General features: G+C 44.5%; 1 protein-coding gene across 1 annotated transcript in view; it reads right to left on the bottom strand.

Moving 5' to 3' along the window:
• Nucleotides 1-13,504, bottom strand: part of PHLPP1 (PH domain and leucine rich repeat protein phosphatase 1) — a 232,367-nt gene that overhangs the window by 35,956 nt on the left and 182,907 nt on the right. The window contains exons 7-8 of the mRNA XM_068236762.1: nt 9,537-9,739; nt 4,336-4,396 (exon numbers count right to left, since the gene is read on the bottom strand). Of these exons, the coding sequence (XP_068092863.1) occupies nt 4,336-4,396; nt 9,537-9,739 (264 nt within the window). The remainder of the gene's footprint in view (nt 1-4,335; nt 4,397-9,536; nt 9,740-13,504) is intronic.

Raw genomic sequence — 13,504 nt, forward strand, 5'->3', positions numbered from 1 at the left:
TCAGGGGTATAAGCATCTGCAAATTTTGATGACAGGTGGTCTATGAGGGGGCGAAATTGGTGGAACCGGTCATAAGCAGGGTGGCCTTTTAGATGACAGGTTGTATTGGGCCTGATCTGATAGATAGGAGTGCTAGGGGGGTGGGGGGGTGACAGGAGGCGATTGATGGGTGTCTCAGGGGGTGGTTAGAGGGGAAAATAGATGCAATCAATGCACTGGGGAGGTGATCGGTAAGGGGTCTGAGGGGGATCTGAGGGTTTGGCCGAGTGATCAGGAGCCCACACGGGGCAAATTAGGGCCTGATCTGATGGGTAGGTGTGCTTGGGGGTGACAGGAGGTGATTGATGGGTGTCTCAAGGTGTGATTAGAGGGGGGAATAGATGCAAGCAATGCACTGGCGAGATGATCAGGGCTGGGGTCTGAGGGCGTTCTGAGGGTGTGGGCGGGTGATTGAGTGTCCTAGGGGCAGATAGGGGTCTAATCTGATGGGTAGCAGTGACAGGGGGTGATTGATGGGTAATTAGTGGGTGTTTAGGGTAGAGAACAGATGTAAACAATGCACTTGAGAGGTGATCTGACGTCGGATCTGCGGGCGATCTGATGGTGTGGGTGGGTGATCAGATTGCCCGCAAGGGGCAGGTTAGGGGCTGATTGATGGGTGGCAGTGACAGGGGGTGATTGATGAGTGGCAGTGACAGGGGGTGATTGATGGGTGATTGACAGGTGATCAGTGGGTTATTACAGGGAAGAAAATATGTAAATAATGCACTGGCGAATTGATAAGAGGGGGGTCTGAGGGCAATCTGAGCGTGTAGGCGGGTGATTGGGTGCCCGCAAGGGGCAGATTAGGGTCTGATCTGATGGGTAACAGTGACAGTTGGTGATAGGGGGTGATTAATGGGTGATTGATGGGTAATTAGTGGGTGTTTACGGTAGAGAACAGATGTAAACAATGCACTTGGGAAATGATCTGACGTCAGATCTGCGGGCAATCTATTGGTGTGGGTGGGTGATCAGATTGCCCGCAAGGGGCAGGTTAGGGGCTGATTGATGGGTGGCAGGGGGATAGATGCATACAGTACACGGGGGGGGGGGGGAGGGGGGAGGGTCTGGGGAGAATCTGAGGGGTGGGGGGTGATCAGGAAGGAGCAGGGGGCAGTTTAGGGCATAAAAAAAATAGCGTTGACAGATAGTGACAGGGAGTGATTGATGGGTGATTGGGTGCAAACAGTGGTCTGGGGGGTGGGCAGGGGGGGTCTGAGGGGGTGCTTTGGGCGATCAGGGGGCAGGGGGGGGGAAATCAGTGTGCTTGGGTGCAGACTAGGGTGGCTGTAACCTGCCCTGGTGGTCCCTCGGACACTGAAACCACCAGGGCAGGAGGCAGCCTGTATAATACACTTTGTATACACTACAAAGTGTATTATAAACTTTGTATGCGGCGATCCGGGTGCTAGTAACCCGCCGGCGCTTCCGAACGGCCGGCGGGTTACACCGCGAGGGGTTCGGAACCAGTCCCCGGCGGAGGATCGTGTCACGAATGACGCGATCGCTCCGCCCATGCCCGTACAAGGACCGCCGCCAATTGTACATGCGGCGGTCCTTGCGGGATCCACTTTCCGGCAGCCAATTGTACATGCGGTGGTCGGGAAGTGGTTAAAAAAAAAAAGGACCAATCAAATTCCACCTTAATGGTTTACAATTGGTCCATTTTCAAGCTGCATACAAAATCTGCATAATCCTGCATCAACTCGAATTTGCAACTCACTGACCATCTAGTTAGGGATACTCAGTATTTATCTATAAATGCACTTCAAATATTTTATGCTTTACACAAAACAAACAAAAAAAACAAAACCACAAAACATATTCAAGCAGGCTGATTTATACATGATTATTTTTTAAATCCACTTATCCATTGGTCAGTGTAAGAATATACGGTCTATGGGGGGAGGGGGGGCGGGGGCAACCGATTCCCTTAAAATGGTTGTGCTCTCAGTCTCAAAAACCATCAAATGCTACGAAGAAACTGGCTCATGTGAGGACCGCCCCAGGAAAGGAAGACCAAGAGTCATCTCTGCTGCGGAGGATAAGTTAATCCGAGTCACCAGGCTCAGAAATCGCAGGTTAGGAAACCACTGGACAGGCAACAAGCAGAAGAGACTTGTTTGGGCTAAAGAACACAAGGAATAGACATTAGACCAGTGGAATTCTGTGCTTTGGTCTGATGAGTCCAAATGTGAGATTTTTGGTTCAAACCACCGTGTCTTTGCACGACGCAGAAAAGGTGAACGGATGGTCTCTACAAACCTGGTTCCCACCGTGAAGCATAGAGGAGGAAGTGTGATGGTGTGGGGGTGCTTTGCTGGTGACACTGTTGGGGATTTATTCAAAACTGAAGGCATACTGAACCAGCATGGCTACCACAGCATCTTGCAGTGGCATGCTATTCCATCTGGTTTGCGTTTAGTTGGACCATCATTTATTTTTCAACAGGACAATGACCCCAAACACACCTCCAGGCTGTGTAAGGGCTATTTGACCAGGAAGGAGAGTGATGGGGTGCTGCGCCAGATGACCTGGCCTTCAGTCACCAGACCTGAACCCAATCGAGATGGTTTGGGGTGAGCTGGACCGCAGAGTGAAGGCAAAAGGGCCAACAAGTGCTAAGCACCTCTGGGACCTCCTTCAAGACTGTTGGAAGACCATGTCAGGTGACTACCTCTTGAAGCTCATCAAGAGAATGCCAAGAGTGTGCAAAGCAGTAATCAAAGCAAAAGGTGGCTACTTTGTAGAACCTAGAATATGACATGTTCAGTTATTTCACACTTTTTGGTTATGTACTATACTTCCACATGTGTTAATTCATAGTTTGGATGCCTTCAGTGTGAATCTACAATGTTCATAGTCATGAAAATAAAGAAAACTATTTCTTTTTTCCCATTTAGTTGACTCTTGGAATGTTTCCCACTAGAACGCCAATAAAACCTGGCATTTTTGGAGGGTTAGAGTAGGACTCACCAGATTGGGGACACTTTGGCGCAGTTGGTGAGCTTAAACGCGTTAAAGCGTAACCAAGAGCCCCTTGTCACTGCTTTCCTGTTGTGTGCTGCAGCCCTTCTGTATTTATATATTTTTTTATGTAGACTGGGGATCTCCAGTGCGGCGTGCACGCTGTGCATATAACTGCATATGCTGTCATCACTAAGACCATTGTATTTACTGTATTACAGTATAATAATAAAGTAGCTAAAAGGGAGGATGTTACAAATCTTTCACTAAACATATACCTGTTTAAAGAGACTCTGTAACATCAGAAACATCCCCTAAGGGGTACTCACCTCGGGTGGGGGAAGCCTCCGGATCCTAATGAGGCTTCCCACGCCGTCCTCTGTCCCACGGGAGTCTCGCTGCAGCCCTCCGAACAGCCGGCGACAGACCCGACTGTAAATTCAATATTTACCTTTGCTGGCTCCAGCGGGGGCGCTGTGGCTGCTTTCGGCTCCGAAGTAGATGGAAATACCCAATCTCAGTCGTGTCCGCTCTACTGCGCAGGCGCCGGAAACTTGCGCCTGCGCAGTAGAGCAGACCCGACGGCGATCGGGTATTTCCGCCTACTTCGGAGCCGACAGCCGTCAGAGCGCCTGCGCAGGAGCCGGGAAGGTAAATATTGACGTCTTCTTGCACGGAGGGCTGCAGCGAGACCACTGAGGGACGGAGGACGGCGTGGGAAGCCTCATTAGGATCCGGAGGCTTCCCCCACCCGAGGTGAGTACCCCCCAGGGGACGTTTTGACGTTACAGATCCTCTTTAAAGACCATGTTCTGGAAAGAAAAAAAAAAAAGTAAACTATCCATTCAATCCAAACTGACCTTTTGCTGGAATCACAAATGGATTATTATTAAATTAATCATTCTCATCAAGTGCTGCAAAACAATAAACGCATGCACCTAACACACGGGTAACATTTTGCTGAGAAGTTCAAGGCCTTTAACACACTGCAAAACTTGTGTTAAAGATTAACTTACAGTAATCAAAAATTCCTCAGCATAAGGGCACTGAAAACGCAACAGACTACTTATCCAACAGATAATCTTACATAATGTGCTGAACCTGGCCTTTTCCTGCCAAAGTGCCACTAAATTACATTCAATATTTTGCTGATCTGGTGTTATGTGCAGCAGCCATGTGAAATCTGTCCTGAAAAACGTGCACAGTGCCAAAGTTATGTGATAAAATGTTTCCACATAATTGATTACTCTCCATCACATGTAGCACAGAGGCATGCAACCATTGTTATCTTATCAGAGAGCTTTGTTTATTTTAAAGAGGTCTTACCTGGAAATATCCATAAAGGCCAGATTACAGGGGTCAGGATACACATCCAAGTGGACAAGCTCTACAATAAAAGAGGGAGGTGAAAACATCATGATAAAACACTTCCTCTGTAAAGATAACTATTCATTTAGCACACTCTGTTCACAATGTGTATTAAAAAGAGGATATTCAAGCATTCTTTGAGTAGTGGGCTCTGATTTAATAACTGTGTATATTAAAAGTACATAAACCAGTGTGTGTCCAGTGGCCCAGGATTAGAGGAGAGAAAGTCAAATATTTTGCTTCACAATTTTACAGAAAGTAGTGCTTTTGGGGGTTGCTGCATCAGTATAGTTACTTAGTCATTGAAATTTATGATCAGTGCTGTGACATAATATTGGACTATTGATTTTGGATTGGGAGGACCTCCTATACTTAACCACTTCACAACTGAGGTGTTTTTACCCCTGAAACACCAGAGAAATTTTCACCTTTTTAGCGCTCCTTCCATTCATTCGTCTATAACTTTATCATTACTTATCACAATGAAATGAACTATATCCTATTTTTTTCGCCACCAATTAGGCTTTCTTTAGGTGGGACATTATGCCAAGAATTATTTTATTCTAAATGTGTTTTAATGGGAAAATAGGAAAACATGTGGGGAAAAAATGCATTATTTTGCAGTTTTTGGCCATTATAGTTTTTAAATAATGCATGCTACTGTAATTAAAACCCATGAAATGTATGTGCCCATTTGTCCCAGTTATAAAACCGTTTAAATTATGTTCCTATCACAATGTTTGGCGCCAATATTTTATTTGGAAATAAAGGTGCATTTTTTTCAGTTCTGAGTCCATCTCTAATTACAAGCCCATAGTTTATAAAGTAACAGTGTTATACCCTCTTGACATAAATATTTAAAAAGTTCAGTCCCTAAGGTAACTTATTTATGTATTTTTTTTATTGTAAAAAAAAATTGGGGAGTGTGGGAGGTAATGAGTTAATTTATAGTGTAAAACGAATGTATTTGTATATGAAAAATGCTTTAGGGTGTAGTTTTACTATTTACAGTAACTTTTTGCTCATGCGACCTGTAAGCATCGGAAGGACGCTTCAGGAAGAGCAATGAGGCTGGGAAACTTTTTTTTCCCACAATGATCGCGCTGCTTCTCATAGAAGCAGCCGATCATTGCGGGAGGGCTTAGATCAACGAACGGGAACGTTTTTTCCCGTTCATTGATCTTCGGGCGAGCGCCCGGCGGCGTGCACGAGCGAGCAGGAGTGCGGACAGCGGCGGGAGGTGCGGATATCTCCGTCCCTGGTATTGACAGGGTGGAAAAAGGGGCGGAGATATCCGCACCTGTGGGGGTAAAGTGGTTAAAGGACCACTGTCGCAAAAATTTTAAAAATAAATGTAAACACATGCACATTGGAAGTACATTTCTTCCAGAGTAAAATGAGCCATAAATTACTTTTCTCCCATGTTGCTGTCACTTACAGTAAGTAGTAGAAATCTAACAGAACTGATAGTTTTTGGACTAGCCCAACTCCTCATGGGTGGTTCTCAGGTTTTCCTTTATTTTCAAAAGCACTTAGTGAATGGCAGCTGCTCCGTCCAACTGCCAAATAAGTGTCCAGTGAGCAGGGAGGCTGGCCAGCATTTTTGTATAAATCTTCTTCAGGGAGTATCTTTATAAAGAATAAAGAACATGCTAAGAATCCACTATGGAGAGATAGGCTAGCCCAACACCTGTCGGTAATGTCAGATTTCTGCTACTTACTGTAAGTGACAGCAACATCGGAGAAAAGTAATCTATGGCTCATTTTACTCTGGAAGAAACATACTTCTTATTTGTATGGGTTTACATATATTTTACATTTTCAGATTTTCGTGACAGTGGTCCTTTAATATATATTTTCTATATCGTGCTATTGTAGTAATCATTCCTATTACCGGCTGGTGATTTTTAATTGTCTTTATCATCATGTACTATTCAAGAAAATTCTATTCATATCGGGCCATTTGTGCCACCAGCTCTAAACCACTGAAGCATGAACACCACAAGATCTCTGGAGGTGTTCTGTGCTATCTGGAAACTGAATTGTAGTAGAAGAGGCTTCAAGTCCTCTAAGGGCCCTTTTCCACTGGCTGCGATCTGATTCAAAGAATGGATCGCAGCCATTTTTCTAATCAGTAGAGCACAGTGATAACGTAAATCACGGTGCTCAATTTCCACTATGGCGTTCCGGTCGTGATTCGTTTTTTGCCAAAACGCGATCGCTGTCCAGCGAGATGCTTGGCGCGATCGCGTTACATTCCCGAGGGCGGTACAGCGGAACACGGAGAGTGGAAAAAGGAGCTTGCGTGATCGCAAGCGCAGGTGATTTGCGCTTGCTAGTGGAAAATGGTCCTTAGTCGGCAAGTCCTTCATATATCAGGCTTGTTTTTAAAGCACATCCCACAGATGCTTGATTGACCCGAGATCTGGGGAAACTTTAAAAACCAAAGTAAAATTTTAACAGACCAGGCCTCCACCTTTCATTGCTCCATGGTCCAGTTTTGACACGTGCCAAATGCAGGCTCTTTCAGAGCAAGACAGGAGTCTACATAAACACAGACTGGCTTGAGGTAATAGAGCGATCTGTGCTGTACAGTGTGTTTGGCTACCTTTTTCTTATGGCCAACATTAACATTTTCAGCAATTTGTGCTATAGCAGCCCTCCTGTGGGATCAGCATACATGATCTAGCCTTTGACGACCACAAGCATGAACGAAACTTGGGCATCAGGACGCTATCTGGTTCACAAGCTGCCCCTCCTTGGATCACTTTTAGAAGGTACTAAACTATTTATTTATGAAATAGGTAAACACAAATGCAATATTGTTCCTGTTGGATAGGGATTTTGTAGAACTGTCCAGTGAAGTGATGAGGAATCTCAAAAAGGTGGGGTGAATCTACTTAATTCCCAGATGTAAATTATGGTACCATACCATCCAAACGGTACCCAATCTTAGGCTCCTTCCCCACTAGGTACTGTGCAGTCTGTTGTGACGGACCTCACATAGGATGCGACAAGCAAGGTAACATGAAAGTCAATTGACTTTCATATTACTGTTCACATTCGTTTAAGCATTCCAGAGCACATATGTTGCAAAGCCTCCAGCAACATTTAATCGCACAACGCAGGTGCAGAACTACTGCGCAGAACATCCCAGCCAAGTGCGAGTGATTGACAGTGGCTCTCGCGCAGTAGAAGGCGACCTCGCGAGGTTGGCCTCTGCACTAGCGGGGACCCCGGGCTTGAGGCTGGGAGCGGAGCTGCAGTGGTTGACATCAGCTGCAAGGGGCTGGAGGAAGACCTGAGTAAGTATGTGGGATGTGGCTGGATGGTGTAATGGTTAAGGGCTCTGCCTCTGACACAGGAGACCAGGGTTCGAATCTCGGCTTTGCCTGTTCAGTAAGCCAGCACCTATTCAGTAGGAGACCTTAGGCAAGTCTCCCTAACAGCTACTGCCTGTAGAGTGCGTCCTTGTGGCTGCAGCTCTGGCGCTTTGAGTCCGCCAGGAGAAAAGCGCGATATAAATGTTATTTGTCTTGTAAGTAGAGCTTGCCTAGCTTAAATAGCCTGAAATTTCCTTTAAGACTTGTACACACGCTAGACGGTTCTTGACCGGGAAGGGGGTCAGGGCATGCTAGATCATTAACCTCCCTGGCGGTTTGTTAAAATCCGCCAGGGGGCAGCAAATACCTTTTAATTTTTTTTTTTTTTCATGTAGCGAGACAATGTCTCGCTACATGATAGCCGCTGCTGAGCGGCATCCCCCCAGCCCCTCCGATCGCCTTCGGCGAACGGAGATCAAGAGATCCCGTTCAAAGAACGGGATCGCGACGGGGCGGGATGACGTCATCGACGTCGTGACGTCAAAGGGGAATCCGATCCACCCCACAGCGCTGCCTGGCACTGATTGGCCAGGCAGCGCATGGGGTCTGGGTGGGGGGGGGGCTGCGGCGACGGGTATAGTGGCGGATCGGCGGGTAGCGGAGGTTACACGCAGCTAGCAAAGTGCTAGCTGCGTGTAACAAAAAAAATTATGCAAATCGGCCCAGCGGGGCCTGAGCGGTGCCTCCCGGCGGCATAGCCCGAGCTCAGCTCGGGCTTACCGCCAGGGAGGTTAAGCAACAATTGCTTGCTAAATCAATTGGCGCTTTCTGTATCCCCTTCTGCCAAAACCAGCAAGGCGTCTATACAGCATTCAGCTTTCTAGTTTTGGTGAACCTGTGTCCACCTCAGCCTTTGTTTTCTATTATTGGCTGACAACACAGGAATTAGATGTTCTGCACACAACTGAGTGGTTATCAGTGTTACTGTAGTTTTTGTTGGCTTGAGCTAGTGCTGGTCATTTTACTGCAGACAGTACAGAGCAATGATCAAACCTGATCTACAAGTCATGTAATTAAACCTTTCACACAGGAATTTCGCTATATTAGAGCTGGCTTACAGGAGGTGGTATTTGTAGCCATACAGGTGGTACTTAAGGTGGCCATACACCGGTCGATTTGCCATCAGATCGACCAGCAGATCCCTCTCTGATCGAATCTGATCAGAAAGGGATTGTATGGCTACCTTTACTGCAAACAGATTGAGAATCGATTTTAGCACAAAATCGATTCACCATCTGTGGAGCTGCCCCCCCCCCCCCATACATACATTACCTGCTCCGGCTGGCGCGAGTCCCCCGGTCTCCGCTGTCTCCTCTCCGGTCTGGGCTCCTCCAGCTTCACTTTACTTCCTGCCGGGGGAACTTTAAACAGTAGAGGGCGCTCTACTGTTTAAACTTCCTGCCGGGACAGGAAGAAGTGAAGCCTGGACTCGGAGCCCAGCGCGGAGATGGAGCAGCGGTGACCAGGGGACTCGCACCGGCCAGAGCAGGCAATGTATTTGCGTCGGGCATTCGAACGCCGCTATCGACGCACTCCCGACCCGCTGGCGATCGAGCGAAATCTTCCGCACGGACAGGAAGGACGGGAACAATCAATTTTGGACTGAAATCGATCGCTCAGTCAGCGTTTGTGCAACAATTACACAGCTGATTCGATCACAGTGATTGAATCGGCTGTGTATTGGTGGGAAAATCGGTAAGTGTATGGGCCCCTTTTGATTGCTTTCAAATATAAAAGAAATACATGAAGTAATAACTATGAGGCAAAACAACTTACTGTTAGAGGATGCATAAAGTGCTTTCAAATAGTAGCCATTGATTTTCAGAGACGACAAGCTGTTCCTTTCACAGTGCAGGTTTTCCAAGTTGCTCAGAGAAGTGACATCAAGCTCCGTTATCTTGTTATCTCGTAGATCCAATTGTGTGATGTGAAGCAAGAAGTCAACCTCATCTGCCACTAAGCTTCTGATTTTATTAAGCCTGGATTAATAAAACACATTAACATGTTATTTCAATGTTATGTGATAAGAAAATGCATTTTCAAGAAAGAAAGGAAATGCAGTGTGCTCAGCTTTCTCCTGAAAAACATTCAGTCATGGGTTGGGGAAATATTTCAAACACAATGACATGGCACAGCTTCCAATCATTAAAAGATAAATGAAGTGAGAGGGATATGGAGGCTGCCATATTTTATTTCTTCTTGAACACCACCAGTTGCCTGGCAGTCTTGCTGATCTATTTGGCTGCAGTAGTGTCTGCATAATGCTGGGTACACGGTACGATTTTCTGTGCGATTTTCCAACCCGATCGTTTTTTTCCCGCTTAATTCTGCACTCTATTCTCTTATCTTCGCTCGTTTTTCTTATCTTTTTCCATTCACTTCTATGAGAAATCGAGCGCAGAATCAATCGGGAGTAATATCGGACATGAGGGATTTTATCAACCGTACGCATCTATCGCACGGAAAATCATACTGTGTGTACCCAGCATTAGACTAGAAAAGCACAATAAGATCAGATACACCTGATCTGCAAGGGTCTATGGCTAAAAGCATTAACCATTTCCGCTGCCCGGACGTGAAGCTCACATCCGGGAGGCAGCTCTGCAGCGCTCCCACCCGCAACCGCGGGTGCGCCCCCGTTGTTTCCCCCGGTAGCCCTGGGATCAGTGAAAGGGAACATGGTTCCCGATCACTGATCCCTTTCCCCCGCAGAAAAACCGAAGCGCTCACCTGTGAGGCTTCAGTTCTTCTGCCCGGACAGATTTCCGCATCCCCCTTGTACTTCCGCTTAGCGGAAAGTACAAGGAGGGAAACCAAAAATGAAGGTGGCCATCTTGTGGCCAAATAGTAAAACTACAACTACATATTTTTTACATTACAATCTACACATTTTACAACATTAAAAATTAACTGTTTATGTCCCACACCAAAATATTACCCAAATAAAATTAATGGTAAAAAAACAAACAAAAAACTTACAATTAAAACAAAACAAAAAAGACAAATAGTTACCTAAGGGTCTGAACTTTTAAAATATGCATTTGAAGGGGGTATACTACAAACATTTTTAAAATTATAAGCTTGTAAATAGTGAAGGACGCAAAACGGAAACAATGCCCCTTTATTTCCAAATAAAATATTGGCGCCATACATTGTGATAGGGACAAAATTTAAATGGTATAATAACCGAGACAAATGGGAAAATAAAATACATAGGTTTTAATTATGGTAGCGTGGATTATTTTAAAGCTATAATGGCCGAAAACTGAGAAAGAATGAATTTTTTACATTTTTTTCTTATTAATCCTGTTAAAATGCATTTACGGTAAAGTGGCTCTTAGCAAAATGTACCACCCACAGAAAGCCTAATTAGTGGCAGAAAAAAGATATAGATCAATAAATTGTGATAAGTAGTGATAAAGTTATTAGCGAATGAATGGGAGGTGAAAATTGCTCTGATGCATAAGGTGAAAAATCCCCGCGGGCTGAAATGGTTAAGTCCAATCTACACGATAAGATTCTTTGTGCAATTAGATTAAAATTCTATTTACAATCCGATTAAATCCGACATGTCCGATCGGGATTCGATTCAATTTGATTTGCTATTGCAAAACAATGGCAAATTGAATCGAATCCCGATCGGACATGTCGGATTTAATCGGATGGTAAATAGAATCGTAATAGAATCGCACAAAGAATCGTATAGTGTAGATGGGGCTTTAGAGGCATAGGGGATTAGCAGGACAGCCAGGCAACTAGTATTGCTTTAAAGGAAATAAATATGGCAGCTTCCATATCCCTCTCACTTCAGTTGTACTTTAAGCTTTATTTTACTTTTACACGAAATGCATGACTGCTGAGTAAATGAAGCATCATGCAGCTTTATTATTATTATTGATTTATAAAGCAACAACATCTTCCATGGCGCTGATAATTCAGTTAGAAAAATGAAAGCAATCCTGTGTCAGACTTAAAGGACAACTATAGCGAAAATCTTAAAATTTAAAATGTATGCAAACATATAGAGATAAGAAGTGCATTTTTCACAGATTAAAATGAGCCATACATTACTTTTCTCCTATGTTGCTGTCACTTACAGTAGGTAGTAGAAATCTGACAGAACCGATAGGTTTTGGACTAGCCCATCTCCTCATGGGGCAATTTCAGGGATTTCTTTATTTTCAAAACACTTTGTGAATGGCAGTTAGACGACTGCCAAAAAAAAGTGTATAGTGAGCAGGGAGGCTGGCCATCTTTGTATGAATCTTTTTTAGGGACTGTCTTTATAATGAATGAAAGCTTTGCTGAGAATCCCCTATGGAGAGATGGACTAGCCCAAAACCTGTTGGTTCTGTCAGATTTCTACTACTTACTGTAAATGACAGCAAGATAGGGGAGAAGAAATTTATGGCTCATTTTACTCTGGGAGAAATGCACTTCTTATTTGTACGTGTTTATATACATTTTAAATTTTAAGAGTTGTGCGACAGTGGTCCTTTAACATTGTGCACAAAAGGAGTAAGGCTGCATTCTGCATTATTTCAAATATATGCCTATAGAAAGATCATGGCAACTCTTTCTGTTACCTCTTTTCTAATACAGAAGCACAAGAGTGACCATACCTATATGCCTTGCCCATCTGAGCATACAGCTCACATAAAGTACATTACAGTCACTTAGATGGGCACTCCGGAACACATGGCATATACAGAGCAGGGAAAGTTGGCGTGGTAGTAAATTTGACCTTGACTACAACACTACAGCAAATGCTGTACAGACAAGCTATTTAGTTATCAGCCAAACAGGGTATACTTGTTAATGGATGAAGAGTGTTGCAGGCACATAATGTGGTAAAAATAGCAGAAAAATCTACATAATGGGAGGAGAGTTCGATTGTGATACCTTCAGCAGCTTTTCCTTTGTAGTGAGTGAGTGCCTGCCTACAAGCTCAAGCACCACCTTATTTTAATTACTGATAGTTCGGACTGGCAGAAATAAGAGCAGTGATGTGGTCCAAGCAAAAGGGTGGAGTGAGAGCTTGTCTTTTTTTCCTAATTTAGATTAGGCTTTAAAGCAAACCTGAATAACATGGAGGCTAACCTTTATTTCCTTTTTATCCTGCTGCTCCCATGCCTCTATTACTTGTAGCAAATAGACCCTAAACAAGCATGCAGATCAGGCATTTCTGACTGGATTAGCCACATGCTTGTTTCAGACACTACTGCAGCCAAAGAGTGCAGGATGCCTGGCAACTGGTATTGTTCAAAAGGAAATAAATATGGCAGCCTCCATTTCTCTCTCACTTCAAGTGTACTTTTAACAGTACACAGGTCACAAGAAATAAATGTTTGCATTTCATGTTACAGCCTGTACAGTCTTTCCCCACCATTAGCCCTTCCTCTCCAGCAGTCTGCAATATTCTATTTTGGTCAAGCAATATGATGTTTTCCCTGCAGTGTCTGCACCTCCTCTCATCCCATCTTCCTTCACCATAGGACAGAACAAGCTGATCGGCACGCATAATAAGCAGAGTAAGTATGCCTGTTCAGTGATCAATGACAAATAGTCGCCCAAAGCAATCACAATAAACTGTTTTGTGGGACAAAATTCTAACCTGTAAACATAGCTTTTTAGTCAGTTGGGTAAAGACTAAAAAGAGTTGAGGCCACTGGGTTCATGTGTCTTTGAGCTAGAACTGCAATTAATAGTGATATTTCATTGCTGATTCAGAGACAAAATTACAA

This window comes from Hyperolius riggenbachi, chromosome 5 (assembly GCF_040937935.1).
Source record: "Hyperolius riggenbachi isolate aHypRig1 chromosome 5, aHypRig1.pri, whole genome shotgun sequence".
In the NCBI taxonomy this organism is placed as follows: domain Eukaryota; kingdom Metazoa; phylum Chordata; class Amphibia; order Anura; family Hyperoliidae; genus Hyperolius; species Hyperolius riggenbachi.